The sequence below is a fragment of the Nipponia nippon genome, unplaced genomic scaffold (genome assembly GCF_047370975.1).
Source record: "Nipponia nippon isolate SJK-2023a ecotype South Korea unplaced genomic scaffold, ASM4737097v1 scaffold_5, whole genome shotgun sequence".
Classification (NCBI taxonomy): domain Eukaryota; kingdom Metazoa; phylum Chordata; class Aves; order Pelecaniformes; family Threskiornithidae; genus Nipponia; species Nipponia nippon.
In genome coordinates this window covers 52,885,880-52,905,647 of record NW_028262369.1, presented here as the reverse complement: position 1 = coordinate 52,905,647, position 19,768 = coordinate 52,885,880, and the positions used below count along the sequence as shown (strand labels likewise).

The 19,768-nt window shown below is 40.2% G+C and overlaps 1 protein-coding gene across 7 annotated transcripts in view; it reads right to left on the bottom strand.

Annotated features, from left to right (window-relative positions):
• DHX9 (DExH-box helicase 9) overlaps window positions 1-19,768 on the bottom strand; it is a 28,846-nt gene that overhangs the window by 1,417 nt on the left and 7,661 nt on the right. For 5 of the 7 annotated variants that reach the window (XM_087732515.1, XM_087732516.1, XM_087732517.1 and 2 more), the window contains 20 exons: window positions 18,969-19,102; window positions 18,264-18,353; window positions 18,007-18,168; window positions 16,569-16,646; window positions 16,058-16,249; window positions 15,406-15,547; window positions 14,796-14,878; window positions 13,443-13,599; window positions 12,696-12,796; window positions 11,640-11,853; window positions 11,348-11,442; window positions 11,077-11,150; window positions 10,271-10,423; window positions 8,494-8,654; window positions 6,475-6,586; window positions 5,616-5,777; window positions 5,336-5,463; window positions 4,004-4,233; window positions 1,590-1,705; window positions 495-695 (listed from right to left, as the gene is read on the bottom strand). In XM_087732515.1, coding sequence (XP_087588641.1) covers window positions 495-695; window positions 1,590-1,705; window positions 4,004-4,233; window positions 5,336-5,463; window positions 5,616-5,777; window positions 6,475-6,586; window positions 8,494-8,654; window positions 10,271-10,423; window positions 11,077-11,150; window positions 11,348-11,442; window positions 11,640-11,853; window positions 12,696-12,796; window positions 13,443-13,599; window positions 14,796-14,878; window positions 15,406-15,547; window positions 16,058-16,249; window positions 16,569-16,646; window positions 18,007-18,168; window positions 18,264-18,353; window positions 18,969-19,102 — 2,785 coding nt within the window. Of the gene's footprint in view, window positions 1-494; window positions 696-1,589; window positions 1,706-2,055; window positions 2,425-4,003; window positions 4,234-5,335; window positions 5,464-5,615; window positions 5,778-6,474; window positions 6,587-8,493; window positions 8,655-10,270; window positions 10,424-11,076; window positions 11,151-11,347; window positions 11,443-11,639; window positions 11,854-12,695; window positions 12,797-13,442; window positions 13,600-14,795; window positions 14,879-15,405; window positions 15,548-16,057; window positions 16,250-16,568; window positions 16,647-18,006; window positions 18,169-18,263; window positions 18,354-18,968; window positions 19,103-19,768 lie in introns of those variants that run through there. The other 2 variants (XR_015698878.1, XR_015698877.1) reach the window with 2 other exon arrangements.

The window sequence follows — 19,768 nt, the reverse complement described above, 5'->3', positions numbered from 1 at the left end:
GTGTTTTCATTTTCCTTTGCTTCAGAAGCAAGACATGAAAACAATGGGCAACAGAGGGGTGCAAGCACAGCCAAATATTTGTTTTGTTTCCAGAGACAGAGATGAATAGGTTTGCCCAAAATAAATTTGGATTATCTTTTCTTTAAAAGTCATTGTGTTTTGGAAGAAGCGATGACAGCTTTTATTCCTGAGAGCCGCTTGTCCTTCCTGTGGAAACAGGCAGTGATCTGTCTACATCAGACTTTGAACATGACAATTTTACATACGCTCAGACTACTGATTTTGTAGCAAAAGCCCGAAGCTCCCATCCACACGGGACAAGACTCTGCTGGTGATTTTAGCTCTGGGCTTCAGCAGCCACCGTGCAGGGAGGGAGCAGTGGAGCGGACAGCTCTGACCTGCTCTGTTCAGGCTCTTCGTGTCCTTGGGGCAGAGGTGGTGAGTGCTCCTCGCCCCAGAGCTCCAACTGCACGAGCCAAGGGAGCCGAGCTAACCTTGCATTGGCAGCCATGAGGCTGATGCCCGCGGCTGATGGCCTGGAGATCTGACGGATCACATTCAGCATTCGCTCATTTGCTGGGTCCAGCTGCCGAATGATCTCAGGATCTTTAGTCACTTCTACAACAAGAGCCTCCATCGCAGCACGCAGAGCAGTGATGCAAGCCGCCGCGTTGTGGGGCATCTTCAGCTTGATCCTAGAGCAGAAATAATTACATTAGATGTTCTACAACTTCTAGCAGAGAACCTGTTATGAAAGATGTTCTGTGGAGTGGTTTTTCATTGCATGCTGCACACACTGAGCCAGAAATCTACATTCTCATCTTTTAAATTCCAATTTGTTAATGAAAGGACATGAAATTCAGGAGGCAAATTTGCCAGATCCCTAAAATTTGACATTGTTAAAACCTAACTATCCTTCTGTTTAAATTTGCTCTTGAGATTGAACATACTCAGATAACACCAATATGTAACCCCGGCATCAGAACAGAAAGATACAAAATATCAAGTAAACTAAAACCATGAGGCTCCTCAAGACTTTGAAAGCTCCAGGCCACCCTCAAAAATATTAGTGAATTAAGCTTAAGCAAATCTTCACCTTCATTTTACTGACCGGGGTGGGGCGGGGGGAGGGAGAGGGGGAGGAAGATATCCAGATGGTATTGAGTCATGGCCATAAAATGTAGGCTGCCAGAGGCAACCACCAAATCCGTAGCATTTCTCTCCTCAAGCTATGTTTTTGAGACTTAAAAACAAGGTTCCCTCGGCCCCTCTCTGAAGGGGAGGTACAAAATACATAGTACCTCTTATTCATGTTCCAGTTAAAGGGGAAAAAACCAGCAGTTTTTATGGAAACTGCCTGGTATCATGTTTTCAATTTAAGCAGATAATCTGCATGAAATAATGCTGCCAATACAAACTCCTCCCTTCCTCATAGGAAACAAAGGTAATGCCTTCACAATTAACCTGTAGTGCAGGGCTTGCGCTAGGGTTCTGTTCTATAGAGATTTACGCCTGCCTTAGCAGCCACTCCCCCGCAGTCTGTGTTCTTTCATAGACCTGAATATTATGAGCACCAAGGAGGTCCGTACCAGTCGTCTACCAGAACGACCTCCCCATCCGACAGGACTTTCTTAGAGGCAAAGAGAAGCAGCTGCAGCGGGCTCACCAAGGTCATTGCTTTGGCAGAGATGGCTCGTGTTCGAATCTGCAGGTGGAAGAAGAATATGACTCTTGAAATGGAAAATAGATCCCTACACCTTCCTCTGGCCACTGAAACCAGAGAATTCTGTAAAAACACCACCACAAAAAAATCTAGGTATAGCGTTACGAAATTACAGGAGCACACACACATACAAAATTGAATGCTAGGCAGACGTTTACAGGGATTCAGCACTGGCTGGTGTAAAAAAAAAAAACCCAAAACTACCTGCCATTTAAAAGTATGAATTTTTCCATGACTGCATGTCTGCAATTATGCAGCTGACATTTTGCAAGAGCCATCTCAAGCTTGGCCAACATAAAAATGACCAAGGTATAGCTGAATTATCTTCCCACCTTTTGCATTGCTGGGGCTGTGATGAAAAGCTCATAGCTTCTTTAGTAGGGTCCTACACATCCAAATTTGGAAGCTGCTACACGTCCGTGCAACCAGCCTGCTTTGTCATTCTACAGACCTTCAGCTTGTACTTGAAGTGAGCACTTGGGCAATAACAAGCCATCTGACCTGAGCCAGAGATAACAGCACTGACTGCATGGGCTATTGCCCTTCATTTTAAAGAGGAACTGAAGAGCGGTACTTAGGGTTTCAGCCTCCCACCCTGACAGCTGCCTCTCTCCCCTTTTCTTTCACACAGGAGCACGATGGAGCGTGATGGGCAGGATTCGTTGTACTTGCTTGTCCTCAGGGAGAAGATTTGCTTCTGCCTGGAAGATATCACACATACTCAAAAGAGAGAAGCTGCCAGAAGCTGGAAATTGTGGCCAAAAAATGGCCACAGTGAGGAGTGTTGAACTTGCAGGTCAGAGAGAGACTGCCAAGTGCAGCAGGAAACAGACAACCAGACCTCAGAGAGAAACTTTCTTTTAGCAAGTACATACTGGGTAGGGAGAGAGCTGCATATGAATCCTTCCTTCACCCCAGTCTCACCCAGGTGCTCTCTTAGCCACTCTTACACCACCATCTTAGTCACTCTTAGTTTCCCATGCGTACTTTGATTTAATAAAGAATAGCTTTTTGAGTTCAAAAGTCTTTTGGTGTTTTTAGGTGAGCTCACTTCACAGAGATGGTCGAGGCAGATCAAAGGTCTGACCCACTTGGCATCCTGTCATAAAGGGTGAAGAACAGGCGAAGCCTCACCACAGCTCTGAACTACGTATGTGGAAGTCCCGAGCGTCAAGCCAGTGCCCAAAGGAGTCAAAATTCCATTTATTACCAATGAAGTTGATTATTTGCCATTACTAAAATGTTGCACGTCAGCAAAAAGGATTGAGGATATAAAAATCAGCATAAACTGTAATTCTGAACTAACTGGTGTAGACAGCGCGACAAAAAAGAAACCCATACAGCGTCCCCTCTGCTATAAGATCTTAAGAGGCGCTCCTTACAGCAAGAGGCCTTGCCAATTCAATGCTTATTCTCCAAAACATCTTTACAGCACTTCCCAGGCTGAAGGAACTCCGGTGTTGTGCACAGCTGGTTTCAACACCAGGCGACAGAGTGCATCAGGGCCTCCCCATCGCTGCGCTGGAGTAGCTGTGCACAGGCAGCCCAAGCAGGCTGGCAGCCCGAGGACTGTCTCACAGCTACGTCCTACACAAAGGCACTGCCTTCATTTGCTCCTTGAAAGAAGGGTGAGCAGGAGCAGTTGCATTCATGATGGCCATCACTGGAGCACATGAGAGCACACAGGGGTTTAAGTGTACACATACAGTATGTGCCGAGTACACAAAATTAATGGGATGGAGGAAAAGGTCATGGGGACCCTGGGGAAAGCATCTCAGGGTTTTTGTGAGTTGCTTGGGAAATGGGAGTTGTCCTCGGGAGATGACAAACTACCTATATGCCAGAAAGGGAGCACCCTGCTGCCATATTACATGTTCCTGTTTTCTCTCTGGATTCATAAGTAGCAGAAGTGATAAGGGCAAAAATTCTCTAGTGCCTAGTAAGTATGGAAGAGCTCCTAAAGCAATCTCTTAAAGATAATAATTTAGATCTTTCTCTACGACCTGGCTGTTTTCACAAAACTCACAGGAAGTTTCTGTGCAGCTCTGCTTCTACTGAATTTGGTTGACTGGAAGTTACTGGAAGGCTGAGTGACACCACGACCACATAAGGTTCACTTTCTGGAGGGCGGGGGGAAAAACCCAACAACACCCACCCCCCCACCCCCAAACCAAGCTAAATATTGCACGGTGTAGTTTTTTTTCTTATGGCTTCTTTACCAAAAAGAGCCTCTTAGACAACTTGGGGGCATGTGAACAAGAGTAAATTTGAAGCTTTTACCTTTTCTCCAAAGACAAAAAAAGGCGATGGATACTTGATGTCCTGGCTGCTGAATGGGCAGTTGACAGATGACTTGTGGATGAGTGCGTTGTGCCCCTCAGTGGTAAGAATTTTCCTCTTCTCCTTGTGGTAGCAGACATTGGGGTAGACCCCAAAAGCAAGCAGGGAGATTACAACATCCAGATTATTATCTGGTCCAGTGTTGTTAAACGGTTGAGTCATCAAACATTCTGTTGACAGAGAACAGAAGACTGGCTTGCATCCACGGGTCATGTAGGACAGCACAGCAGAGTTGTTTAGGATCCCGGATCAATGCATTTTCTGATTCAATCAACTGGTAGATATGCATCTGTTCTCAAATGACCTCTGCACTCAAAGCATTTCAGTTCTACATTCAATTTTCAATTTATTCATGGAGAGCAAAAAGCTGAAAAATACTACTGCAAAGAGATATTTTTCTCTCCCAAGCTCTTAAAAAACAAGGAGAGAGGGGTTTGCCCAGAATGTGCTGTACCACAGTGTGTTTCCTGTAATTTGTTTTGGAGACAGATCTTTTGGGGGAGGTCAGAATGGATGTTTTCATTAGTTTATTTGTTACAAACCTCCCCAGAGTCTCTGGTGGCTTGTTTTCAGGTCATCTTGCCCAGAAATAAAGTTAAGGACAAATGCAGCAACGATCCTTGCAGCATGAGGAGAAAAAAAAATAAAGGAATTTAAAAAAAAAAAAGAAAAAAAAGGAGGGAGGATGAACATTTGCTGAATCCAGCCAGCCATGCCATTTAACTGAGCAAGCTCCTCAGGAACATTAGGCAAATTCAGAACCTGGTCAACTTTAAGAATTTTTTTTTTTCTTTAGAAAACTGAATAATATGCCACACTACTGCACATCCCTCCTGCAGCACAAATCCAGAAAATCATAGGGCGCATAGCACACTGTTTAGATCACACAGAGTCCCTAAGGCTAATGAAAAAGAACGGGGAAGCACAGCACATTTTGGAGACGCAACAAGTGAAGAAGAAAGAAAATCAGGGAAGTAATTCTCTAAGGACAGTTGTTTAATAGATTTTTAATCCTGCAGCCCTAATCTCAGCCTCTGAAATCTCCCTGTGTTGCACCACAGCCATCACAACTTCTCTGGTTTAGACAACTACGAGAGAATGAGACAGCATTAAAATTTCATCTGACCACAGCTGTAAAAGCAGGACAGCTTTATGGCAAACCCACTATAGGCCTCTGTGCTTCTGTATTCATCATAGATTATCTTGTTTATTTATTTCTCAACTCAGAATGAAAAATGCAATCATTAAATTATTATGTCCAAGTAGAATCACCTTCAGGGAAGCCAGAATTAATAAGTATATCTTTCAGCTGGACTTTTGCTTCCCAAGTCATTCTAAGAGTAGCCATGCTGAGTCTTTTGTGTTCACAAAATCTTTTTTCTGCTTCTTCACCACCCATTCTAAAAAACAAACAAAGTGAATTAGAAGCCTGTGCAAGAAAAGGAAAAGTGGGACAGTCATAGCATCCATTGACATATCTAGTCTGGTCACAAAACTGCTCGCTCCGTGTTACGCACAGCCTCTCATCAAATTGTGTGCCAAGACAATATACCTTGCATCGTCCCAGGCTTGAAAGACAGAGAGCAAAGCAACATGATCTGAAAACCTGTTCCCAGCAAAATTCCTGTGGACATAACCCAGCCGTTTGCCTTCACTGATGAAAGGTTCAGGGAAACAGGTGGCTGCAGAGATGGTACAAATAGCATCTCCCACACTGAAAGAAACCACAAAAGGTATCAGGATTGGGTTTATTCACAGTATTGCTGCCAGCAGCTACTACAGGCCGTTGATCCGAGTAAAAACTTACGGCTTGAGGTTAGAAACCTTAGTAATTTGGCCCTTGTATACCAGACTTCATAGAAACACATCCCAGGAAGTGGATGTTAAATCAGCTCCAGTTCCAGCAGCTAACCTTTCACAACAGCACCTGTTCACAAGTCCTTTTTCTATCTTCCCTCCCCTTCCCTCATCCATACACAGTTCTTTTCACCACCTTCTTCTGCTGGAAAGGACCCTACAGCCATCACAATTACAAACAACAGTTCTTTATTTCTGTTGAAGCAAAATGTGTGGATTCATTTTTCTTCTTAACTAGGTCTCAAATTTCACATCTCCCCACCTCTAGCTCACTGCCATACTTAAGCATGTAGAGTCCCACTCTTAATTCATAAATATTCAGCCTATACTGGTCCCTTTCCACTACTCTGAACTTCATGACTACTTTATTCCTTTTACTAGAAGTTATTTATCCTCTGCTCTCATGAATATTCAGTTTCCTATCCCCAGCTGTAGCATTTATTGCTCATCTAGATGTATTGTTTTTTCCTCTTGTAGCGTGCATGTCTAGAGGCTCAGGAACTCAAGAGAAACAAGAAAAAAAGACCACTGAGACTAGAGACTACAAAACTTACTAAAAAATACAGCCCATTATCATCATCTTGCCAAGACGAGGTTCAATGGGAAGTTTGGCTAGGATTCTTCCAAGAGGTGTCAACTCATCATTGGAATCCAGGGCATCAAGCTCTGAAACAAGATGTCTTATTATCAAAGACAGTTAGCTAATCCCAGAAATCCTTAGATAAGATATTCAGAATTTTAATAATGGTGTTTAAATAGAACGCCCACCTATATTTAATGTTGTTTAAAATATTGCCAATCTGATTTTCAAAACTGGTCTGCGGTCAAATAAACAAATTTTACTTTAGCTTTACAGATGTTTTACTACCTCTTCCACAATTAAAATAATTACTATTTAATTCACAAACTTATTTTTCTATTTCTTTTTAGCTCGCTTCTGTACAAACCACTATTACACTATTAAACTTTTTCAAGTCCCTATATTTGATCTAATTAATCTAACCTAATTTCTGCCTCATGAAAATCAAAGCAGCCCTATCACAGCCAACTGTAGAGTCTTCATTGCAATGGCCAAATCACAGAACCCTCCATCAAAAAGAAAACACCAGAAACTCTCTCTTCCATGAGGCTTTGCCTGTCTTTCTCTCCTTCCATTACCTAAAAATTATCACCTGAGCTCATCCTCAAAGCTATCAAGCCATTGTCAATAATAAAGTCAAACAAGTGTCTCATGAGTCTGCTTATCTTTCTAGCCATTTGGCCATAACCATTAAAATCTACTTCATAAAACTCTTTTTACGTTTTCATGACAAAGAAAAGCAATAAAAGTGTGATCTTTAAAAACCCTTTCAAGATATAAATGAAAAATACAAACTTATAGTTCATGTACTCTATTTACAGACTACTTTGGGAAACTTCAGTATAAATAAAAGCTATACATTTAAAAAAAAAAGCTTTGTAGCCTCAGCAATTAAATGGGAAACCGAACAAATAAAGGACTCCTCAGCCACTATCGAATCCATTTTTCTTGGTATTTAATGAACTCAAAAGCCTAAAGAATATTTTGAAGAATAGCATGTCTCGCCATCCTAAACACATACTAGTAGCATACATGCACTGAAAAATGACAGGTCATCCAGGAAATGGATGCAGATGCAGAAAACGTCTCTTTGGTGTTAAAGCTGAAAACACCGGCCTTTTCCCCTGGCTTTGCATTTCTTACCTGCAGTGTAAGAAAAGCACTAACAATTTTTAGATCAGAAAGTCATTAAACTTGAATACATATCCCTAGCTGTGTTTTTCATTCTGGTCTCCCTTCTGTACACAAGCAACGTAGGCTCGTCACACGTTTTTTTCATAAAATCAACAATCAGATATTTCAGTTCATAGAAATTTTAAGAAATGCTTATTTAGTCACATTTGCAAAGCATGCTGAGGTTCGAGATCACTGCTTTAAATCCAAAGCATAAATTTAGGGTTCCTCCCTGCTTCATTTTACTCATATTCTAGCTAGTTCCTTGAAGAAACTGGGGAGATGGCTTAACCCCCACCTCAGTTTCTCCTGTTTTAGGAAGATACTGATGCTTGCATATTCATAAACTGGAGATTTAATTACTTGACAGAATACTGAGGTCTTGGGCCAGCAAACTGTACAAAGTGGTAATTATACAATAAACTACTAACCTCTCTTTTTCAGTACTTTTATAGTAGCTTTGTAAATGGCTTAGGCACTGGACTGAGTCTGTCATACACAGCAGTGCCACAGCTGGAAAACAGGAAGCTGGAAGCTAGCATAAGTTACTGGAAAAATAACAAAACAAGCCTTAAGTTTGAAGGCTCAAGTTTCTTAAAGGAATGACACTCCACTTGGGAATTCAAGTATTTCTTCAGCTGCAAAAGACACTGCCACCCACACGATGCATCCAGGAAACACCTTGCTGTTTCAGACAGCATGCTACTACACAAACAATCTAACCAGAGATGTTAAAGCAGTTTTTAAGTGACCATTATACATGGGAAATCACTTGGAGTCAGCTTCATTAACATACAAGCTTGTGGACAAACAACGATACCTCTTAGTGTGCGCTCTGCTTCAATCACTGCATCCAAAGGTGGCGGCTCTATTGCTTTGGCCAAAAATTGACCAATTCCTCCCAGTCGCAACAATTTGATGCTCAAAGCAATTTCGTGAAGTGGTGTTCGAAACATTTCGGGTGTCATGTGAGTTTGAAGTCTGGAATGAGAAGAGAACAAAAAAGCCCATGTTTTTCTGAACACAGGCTTTGATCACCATCATGGGTCATTCCATCAGCATAAACTACCGCCCTCCAAAGCAAATACCGCCTCCCAGCCAACCCATCAACTCTCATTGTGCTCCTGTAACTTAGGCTCTTGTACCAGTATTTATCTTCTGTGCTTCTCAATTCTCATCTCAGGGTAAATTTACAACGGAAATGCACAGAAGGTATAGCCCTCACACCACCACTACCCGGTGTGGTTTCTAGCATGGCTGAAGCCCGATTCGCAGCATAGCTGTGTCCAGCCCCACACTTGCTGCCTTACAATCATCTCCTACATTGCTAAGGAAGGTCTTCCATTCCTAAGACAGACAACCTGCTTTCAGCCTGCCTTAGATACAAGCACTTCTCTACTTGTCCTTCTGTCAACTCCAAACCACCCAACTCCTCCTGCACATTTCTGCTTTGATCACTAAGAAGAGTAACTATTTTTGCTGGATGCTTTCCAAAGGTGTTTTTCTGGTAGGAACAAGACCTGATGGAAACAGATAAAGCCCTTAAGTCTTTAGCACAGTATCGTTACTGATCCTTTAGCTTGCTGGTTGAAATATGAACTCCTAGGAATGACTGCACTGAGCAAGAGACAGCTAGAAAAGGTTTCAAAACACCTTGAACAGATATCCAGATTCAGCTGGCACCAGATTTCGGCACCATGGAGCTAGTACATTTTGGGTTTATATTCTTTGAAGGAAGGTAACCTTAAAGTCATGAAGTCCCATGATTACTTCAGTAGCCTAAAATCAGTTCACTGTCAAAAATTCTTAATTAAAATCACTCCACTGTACTAGACAGCAGGTGTAAATAAATTTGAGCAATTTAAGGAAAGTTTTTGATCAACCGATGCTTTCAGAGGTTACAAAAAGCTGAGCATCAAACACAGCTATGCTTTTACAGCTATGTGAGAAAGGGACACTGAAATTTTCATGAGAGAGATCAAACACTGAGTGTAACAGCTGTGTAGACTTCTGCGACCAGCAAAAAGATTTCCATGGCTCTGGTAACTGAGAAACAGCTTGGCAGATAGAAGAGGTCAAAAGTTTCAGCAGCAGGGAAGGTGCTAGAGCAGCAGTTCAGCAGCATGAAGGGGCTTCCGGGCCACAGAATGGGGCTGGAGGGAAAAGTAACATCTGTCTTCCCTGCTTTTTACCACTTTCACGACAAAATTGCCTGTTATATGAAGATGCCAGGGGCCTGCAATGTTTGAAGGCAGACTAGAGCCTTATCCTCATTCCAAAGCCCTTTTCTGCCTTGCCTCAATTTCCAAGCCGTACTAATTTTTCTCCTCAGAGGTTCTACAGGTTGCAGTGAAGCTCTCAATAATAAAATCATGAACTATTTGTCCACCTCATACTACAGGTAAAAGCATATATACATACGTAATTTTTTTTTAAGCAAAAGAACCGAGATATCCAAGAATTCCAGTGTGAACCGACTTCACGCATCTCCTCTCTGTCCTTTCTGAAATTATTTCCCCAGTTTGATCAGACGTAGCATACAACAGTTCTGGGAGAAGTCTCTGAGGTTATTTTATTTCTAAAGAGCGCAGCCTCACCTTTCAAAGCGAGCTCTGCTGCACAAATGGAAACAAAATCCGGCACGCACACGTCCAGCTCTTCCTTTACGCTGCTCCAAATTAGTTTTTGATGCCCAGACTGTGGCATAGTTTGTCATGTTATTATGAGCAGTGAACAGCTTCACTTTTTGTCTGTTACAGAAAAAAAAAAACCTTAAGATCAGATGTTCTTCATCTTAAGTCCGGCCAAATCAGTTCTTATTGCATTCCTTGCAGCCACACTGCTTTTAAGAAGCAAACCACCCCTGTTTGACTAGCTAAGCTTTGGCTAGTTAGCCATCCATCTGGAAGCTAAAGTATCATACTCTTTATAAAAAGCAGTGCCCCAAGCTATACACAGAATGAAGTCTTCACAGCTGTCTCAAAAGCTTAAAATTCTCATGCAATTAAAGAGATCCCTATGTGTAATTTGCTCAGAGAACATGCATAGCAAGACAGGATCAGACTACAAAAATCTTCCTATTTTCCATCAGCTATACACTGGGTGTTTGTAATATTCATTTGGCAGATGACATACTTCAAATACGCATGTAGACCCAGTGACACCTCACATGAATAGTGCCAGCATGAATGCAGCTGACCAAAACCAGCCCACTGAAATGCCAGTGTGGTTTGTAACTGTTTTGAACGGCTAAAGACAATGCAAATTTGTCTTGAGTGAGTTAGAGTCCTCAAATTCAGCTCTGTGCCTATGGGAACACAAGGCAGTTCTGTGTGTGCGGAAAACCTTTTTTGCATTCTAAAGGATAGGATTTACAAAACAAAAAGCTACTTCATGAACTCACTTGCAGGAGTCTATAACATAGACCACATCATTGATGGTAATGCTAGTCTCTGCAATGCTGGTAGATAAAATAACCTATAAAAACAGGAAATGCATATTGAAATATATTTGGTCTGAGAAAGTTAAGGATGGACTGCAAGATAAACTACATTAACTACTGCAAGACAAACTACATAACCCCTACTAAAAAAGGAAGAAAAGGAAGCAATACATTCCACAAAAGCACAACAGAAAAAAGCGTGTTACACTCCACAAAGAGAAGGCTCTCATACTTTCGTTACTCCAGGAGGCACAGGATCAAACACTCGACGTTGTTCCTCCAGAGGAATTTGTGAATGCAGAGGTAAAATTCTATACTGGCGTCCTCCTACAACATGAATACAAGAAGGCCAGTAACTATAACTGTGTAAAACTCATTTGTTCTTTGCACAACATTATAATTTCTACCCATTCGCTCTCACATCAAATCAATCCTGTTCCCACTCAGCTAACCCGCATCTTTATACAGTCAGTAGTTTCCTTTGGAAAAGGAGATGAAATATAATAGAACACAGTTGCTTGTACCAAAGCGTGGATTCATTTCTAGGTGCTTCTGCATTGTATATATCAAGTTCCAGCCAGGCAAGAAAACAAGTACAGCTCCAGGGACATTCAAGGTCTTGATATAGATTAGCAGGGCTTCAATGAGTTCAAAAGAAGTTTCTTTCTCATTCAGCTGAGCCATGGAGTGCTTTGTTTCTGGGCCATATTCATCACTGCAAATAAGGTTGCAATTGGCCTACAAAAAAACCCAAAACAACAAAAAAACAAAACAAAAAAAAAACAAACCACAAAAGAAATCACATAAATTAATTTATTCAGCCGGTGGAGCCTAGCTGGCCAGGCAAACAGGAAAATGAGATGTGTGGATAGGGAAGAACATCTCAGGCACAGCTCACAGAATGACTCACAATAAGCAGTTCAAGTCCTGCTTCCCCAGCTTTCTAATACAAGAATGGAATTGTAATTCAACAGGAATGGAATTGTAATTTGCAACAGGAAGCTATCAAACTAATTTAACTTCCATTCAGATGAACAGGGATAACATCATAAGGAGGAGAAGAAAATGCTTCTCTCAAGAAAAACTTATAATTTTTTAAAATATCAAATAACTGACCTAAATGGCAGTTTCAGATCTACAAATTAAAAGCTTTCACTATCATGAAAGTCATAGTTTCTTGACAATATATGTAAGCACTAACAATAACAACTGCAAGAGAAGAAGGGAGAGAATCTAAATTTTCACCCTTAAAAGGCATCACCAAGCTCATATTTCTGTATTTATTTTTTATTCCAAGGTCACCAATGTTTTCACTTTTAAAAGCATTTCAGTTCTATCTTTAAAGAGAAGCAGGCTGACAAAACCTCAGAATTTTAGCTTCAGCAAAAAAAAGAAATTCTTCAGTTTCCAAGGGCAATGAGAAAATTAAATTCTATTTCTGAAGTTAACAGCAACCTCAGATATTAAAAATACGACAGCTGGTAAAAATGTTTAAGTTCAACAATGCCGAATGAATTACACTTGAGCTAGAGTCCTAACTGGCACTTGTTTATTTTTTCATATTAAAAAGTCAAACATACATCATCATCTTCACCACTTTCTTCATCCTTCTCTTTCTTCTTCTTTTCCTTCGGCGGCGGAACAAACTGAGTCATTTGAATGCAATCTTCCAGAAAATAATCTGCAAGGACAGACACGTGTTGGTTATCAAGACTGACCACTAGAAGCGTGCATAAGGGAACACAATTATTTTTGTCATCTCTCAAGATTCTCCTGGTATAATCCTGATGTTTCAGAGTATGAAGCCAAGATTAGAGAAAACTCCTTGACTGGCAGCTAGGGTATGAGAATTATTCCCACACTATTCCAATGATTATTCCTCTATTCAATATACTTCCACATAATTTTTTACTGGTTTGTTTGTTTGTTTGTTTTTAATACTGACTCATCTAAAGCTATTTCCATTATTCCCAAGATCACAGACAACTAACTGATCTGTAACACCACAGCTTGACTATTACTGTCTCATTCTCCAGTGGAAACTACCCCAAGTGGTAGCATTTTAGGGTGGTGGGGTTTTCTGTTGTGGGGTTTGTTTGTTGGGTTTTTTTGGGGGGTGGTACTGTTTCCTTGTTTGGTTTTGTTTTTAAACCAAACGGTGCTGTAAAATGATTCAGTGTTACTGACTTCTTTGCCCAGGGTAAGCCACATCTGTAAGACATGACAATCCAAAAGAAATGTGTATCTTGCTGTACCCATAATCTTAAAGCATATGACTGATAAATTCAAAACTAAAGCAGTTCCTGAAAGTTCAATCAACAATTTACCTTGGACAGGGTAGGTTCTACCAAAGACCTCAACGACAGGACAATTGAAGAAGTATTCACAAAACATACTAGTATCGATGGTGGCAGACATGAGGATAACCCTGATTTCAGGATATGCCTGAACTACATCTCTCAGCACCACCAAGAGAAAGTCAGTCTGCATATAAAGAGAATAAAAGCATCATTAATTTCCTATCCATAAGAAGCAACATCTTCCCAAGAGACCAGAAAGAATTACACAGACATATACATTTATTGAGCAGGAGCTTTGCTGGGCAAGAGAAGTAACAATTATCACAACAATATTCTATAACCAGAAACAGTTGTCAGTGCTTTATTTTGCAAATACTGCAATTCCTGGGCTAAGTGAATTTTAGGACTTCCAGTGTAAAGAAGAGTTATTCCTTTATCAGAATGAAACAAACTAAAGAAAAAAATTCAAAAACAGTTTGCTTCCTTCCTAACAATACATTACAACCTAAGGTCTTTTTAAATTTGGTTTACCTATAAAATAGCCATAGTTCAGAAAATAAATAGGAATGACTCAGTCCAATTGTATGCAAAGTTTTATAGTTCTATTTAAACATGACGTTTATTCAGTTTTGCCATGCAGTTAGCTGGGCCCTTAGTTCAACAGATAAAATTCCAGTCTCATTCAAAATTTGAAAGCTTATATTTTACACCATTAATAAAACAGATTAAGAGATCAGAAAAATCTGCATTGCAATTCCATCTAAATGACTCTCCAAATTCTGTCAAAACAAGCTTAAATAGCATGTCAGAACTTAGCAGTTTCTCTCACTCTTGGTGTGGCAAAGCTGAAAACTATACAGAAGAATCAAGGAGACAGAAAATGTTTCCCATTTCTTAAGTTACATACAATCCCTTCCCCAATTCTATTTTCAACTTGTTGCATTTTCCTTTGTGTCAAAACCAAATTGAAATGTGTCACTACCAAGATGGCAGCTTCTGTAAATACCACTGGTGTTCCATTACAGTAACACAACATTGTCAGTAGAAAAAGCGCTCCAAAATAAAACTGACATTCAACATGCTCCCACATTTGGACAAGAAGTGCTTGTACTATGGCGTTCTATTTTCCAGAGGACCAGGACATAGAAGGAGATCCTAACAGGCAAAAGAGACAGAGCAGCAAGTAAGCACAAGTCCTTGCTCTTTTAATTAGGTAAGGAGTAATTAAGAGAAGAATTTCTAAAAATCTTATCGAAGATGGAAAACTCACATATATGGCCATTAGTAAAATGCAGTTTACTATTACACAAGAACACATGCAAAAGTTAAACAGAACAGAAGCACAGAGAGAAATAGGGTCATAATCACCAGCTAACTCACATTAATGTCTCTCTCATGGATCTCATCGACAATAACATGACTAATGCCACGGATCCCAGCCTCCACCTTTCTCAGAAGAACACCTTAAACAGACATAGTAGTTAAATGTTCATGTAGGTAACAGCTCAGTCTTCCCCCTGCCCCCGACCCCGCCTCATTTCATCAAGAACAGTTGCACTGATTTAAAAATCAGGAAGTGTGCAAGCTGCCCAGCATCTTTTACAGCCCCATCTCTAATTGCCGTGCTTTCATTTCTACAAGTGATGGGGAGGGTATAAAGTACTACTACTAGAAAGACTCTTTCTTCTTTCCCACCCAACACTGCTTCCCCATCTGTCTTTTAAGGACAATCAATATATGGCAATTTTATCTCTTCAGGAGATTATTTCTGCATGGTACTAGACCTGTATTATCATATTTCTGAACAACAATTTTAACCTTTTTCTGCACAACAGTATGTCAGCAAGCTTATTCTATCAAAAAGAAATGTTAATCTTTTAAACAGATTTTCTAAAAATTTTCATGTAACCATGTTTCTACTTTTGCTGCTAACTCAAAGAATTCAGACCCATAATTAGTAAGCTCCAACCATAAACAGAACAATACAGACCTACAGTGCAGAACATCACACTGGCATGCGGCCGAGGAAGCACCGATTCAAATCGCACGCTGTATCCACAGCTTTGCCCAGGTTCTTCTCCTCTCTCATATGACACACGTTCTGCTACAGAAACTGCACTAATCCTCCGAGGCTGAGGGATGAAAGAGTTTTCTCTAACTTAATGAAGAAGTTTTGTAAGTTTATCAGAACACCATCGAAACCAAGAAAGTAAATTGTAAAAGCTATAGGTGTCCTGTCCTAAGATTTCTTTATAGAGTAGTCATTAAATGGTAATACCTGTAACAGCAGGCTTTTTTCTTCTGAAATGGTCAATTGTGCACATACAATTACAGAGGAGGGATATAAGGATATACGGGAGCTACCAGCTGCCATTTGCCAAATCGTTTCCCCTTCGTCTGCCAAAAAGTTTTCACCTGGGCAAGGTACAAGCCAGGTTATCCCTATTGTAGATACATGAAAGAATAACTCTCCAAATGCAAATACACGTGATGCTGAGGTTTCTCCTACATGTAGTACTGAGGAGATACTTTTACGAACAACGTCCTGTAATGATAATCAGATTTCTCAACACATCCTAATAGGTGATTTCTAGTATCCGATCACAAAACTTGAGTGGTTGTATTTGTAACATATTCCTCACCTGTGTCACTACTATGTTGCACTCTGCAGCTCTGTTGGTTTTGATGTATTCATCCAGGATGTACTGTGGCACTTGTGTGGTTTTGCCACAACCAGTGGCACCACGAATTACAACAACAGAATTGTGACGGATTGCATCCAGAATTTCACTTTCAAAATTCTTCACTGGTAAAGTCTCTCTCTCTTGTTGGATCTGGAAAAAAATCCAGCATATTTCCAAAAATCTCCAAAAATCAACCTGTTCTTCCATATCCATACTTTGTCTCACTCTTCTACACAGGTTTCGCTTACAGAAAGGAAAAACTGCTTAAGGAGAAAATACAAACTATGATTTCTTCTACACAATGCAACGCATCCCCATATCCATCCCAGCATAACATTCAGTACTTCTGAAAACTTGGCGCATGTTACTACTGAAATCCAGTCTTACACACTTTGCATGATACGTTCAACCTCTTTTGGAAAAGAAAAAGACTAGCACAAGCACGCCATGTTACACGAAGTGCACTTACCCTTTGTAATTCTTGATTGTGCTCCAAACAGTACATGAAATCACTTTTCAAATCCATGCTTATTTGCTCTGGAGTGAGCTGTAAAGACAAGACATTTTTCAGAGGCTTTTTGACCCCTCTGCTTACCTATATCATAACTTCAATATAAAATCAGTCACAACAACATAATGATTCCAAATATCAGTAAAGGATCATTTCCTACATAACTCCCTGAAATCGGTTATGCCTATGAGTTATTCTATTTCGCTCATTCCAGTGTGTCAAAATTAAATGGCCATCCTCAAAGAAGTTTCTCAGAAAGATCCAATATACTGAAAAAGAACAAGTGTTTAAATTTAAATACTTTAACTGCTTGAGAAACACACTCTATTCAGCAGTAAGCCAATGAGATACTTAGATGAACATTCAGACAGGAGTTTTTAATGCACGGAATGAGATAATGTAAGCACGTAACCACCCACAGAACAGCAGCTGAAAAGGGAAAAGTGAGCAGAGAGGGAAATTTATCAGGAAACTCTTGTATTTCAACTAAGAAAGAATTCTAAAAAAATTAAGATTTGTTACCAAAAGGCTAATTGGTTTTACTGAAAATGTTAGCTGTACCATGACTAGCATATAAAAATCGTAATGAGATTTGAAGCCAGCTCAATTTGCAATGTCCGTAAATATATTATGTGTTTTAAGCAGCAACACTCAAATTTACATCAGTTCCATATTTTTTAAATCAATACATAACGATCAATGTTAAATTAATGTCATTTATGGAAAAAAACCTGCAGTCGAAAGTAGTATGAAATCACTATTTTGGTCATAAGTATTCTGTTTCCCTGTTGTAGGAAACTGAAGTTCCTGCCCTGAGAGTCTTTTCTGACCAGGTTATATCAGTGGCCAAATTATGCCTCTGAACTTGGCAACATAGTATTTCTTCCCTTCTTCGTCATTTTATCATGCTACATTGCTGCTTTTCATTTGTTCTGTGGTGAAAGGGACTAGAAATGACAAAAAAAGCAAGCAGGCTGATTGTATAGTGGCACCGGCTTGGAGCATTTTCTCCTCCCAGAAAAGAAAGTCCTAGCATGGAAATATGGGAAAGAGAGGCTAGCGAATTATAAATGACATGCCCTTACGCTTACCTTGTAATTTCAATTAGAACTTTGTATGGGCTGCACAATAGCAGGCAAAAAGTGAAACAAAGCAAAGAATTGGGACATCCAAGACACTGCTGCTCAAGAACCTAACAAAACATGAAGTAAATACAAAGAACTCCTACCAATGAAAAGACTCCCTTCCTCCAGGTCAAGAAGGGAAGAAATTTTATCAGTGGACTGTTTTCTCCTTTGGAATAGCTCATACTTTAAATCCTGGGGGAAAAAAGCATTTAAAAGTTCGGGAAGCATGGGGAAAACAAACAACAAATCAATTATTTAAGCTATCTTACATTTGCCAGAGGACCCTCATCAATATTGCAGCTAGTCCAAGGGTTCCAGTTGGAATGAGGTGGTGACCATGGAACAACTCCCATATGACATTGTCTCTGAGATGGTTCAAAATGGGCCAACTTTCCAACATTAATCAGAACTGGATTACTGGGATCTTCAGGCTATAAATCCAAAAGCAAAGTGGGCAAAGAAAGATAAAAGTATTAAACAAGCAGGCCTGACGTTAAATACTGGAGCATCTGAAGCACACACTCACCAAAGGCACAATCTCCAGAGACAGTTCCCGTACAATGTTTTGCAGCCGATTTTCTAAGTCAGAAGACAGCGACACCTCAAAGGGTTCCACCTATTAAATGTTTAAAAACTACATGTTGATATACACAAAAAGACAGACAATGGAAGCCAGAACTGCAGGCTACCAGAGAGTACACTGAACCATCAAATAGCTCCTAGGGAAACAAGGCCAAAGAGTACCATCACTTCAAAATTCACCTTCTCGAAACATTTTGCCAACTTTTCATCTAACAAGAATCCGCAGAATATTTTTAAATATCTGAGTTTAATTTCAGAGGAAGACATTCCCAAACTTGTAACCATATACCAAAAAATGCTAATGTGCCAGAGAATGAAACAAAATAGCTGAGAATTGTACATAGCATAAACACAAATCTTTAAGCTTCTAGAAAACTGATACTGAAAAAAGCATTTGTTACAAATCCTATTTCATTTAATATGCTGTAAAACTAGTTTACTGCTCCATTCACACACACACCAAGTTCTGTTTCTGATCCAAATCACTGGCCAGAACAGAAACAGTTGCTGGTCTAAAGAATCAGAATTGTTATTAACTCGTAAGCTGTCAAATATTGAGAGCAAACTCTAACTCACTCATCTTTATAAGAGAGTGCTCGCGCATAATTAAAATGAAAGCAACAATTTCTGACCCTTCTACGAAACTCACCAATTCTTCTTTTTTCTTTGTCTGTCCAGAATAAGGTTCTATGACACCAAGATGGTAGAGCTGTCTAACCAAGGAAAGGGCACAGGACTGTGCTGCCAGCTTTTTGTTTGATCCATGCTCACGACTGAAAATCCCTGCGGCACAAAAAGTTCAGAGCTGTAGTAGCTGATGAGTCAAACGGCTTCCACAGAAGATACTACTCTGAGATGGGCTTTGTGATTGTCCACACAGGCCAGGTTTCAGGGAAAGAATCTCAAATCTTGATAAATCCAGAGTTCCAACATAAAATCCAACCAGGGCCCTTCATCAGCTGACTCACACTACCTGTGTAAAGATACTTATGGACTTCCCGGGGAAATCCTGTGAAGTTTTTTCTGCCTTCAGCATCTAAGGAAGTACAATTATCCTATACCACCCAGCAACATTGTACAAATTTCACAGCAAGCTCTACGTAAATGGGTATGGTATGGACATGCTGGCCCATTGCTGGGAACATATTAGACACCTGCATTTCTCAGATATGTGAAGAAGAAGGAATTAAGACAAACAAAACCTACCGCATCTCACAAACATTTCTTTGTCGTGAGAAAAAAGACTCGTGGAAGCATGTAATGGACAAGCAGTAGAACACAACAAGCACAGCACAGAGAAAAAATATTTCACGTCAAGAAACAAACATGAATCGTCACCTCTGGAAGTGGCTCCAACACGTAACTATAAAAGTCTCTACCCACAAGTGTGACCTATTCCTCTGTACTAACACCCATCTCCTGCTAAGGTGAAAAAAAATAAATAGGAAC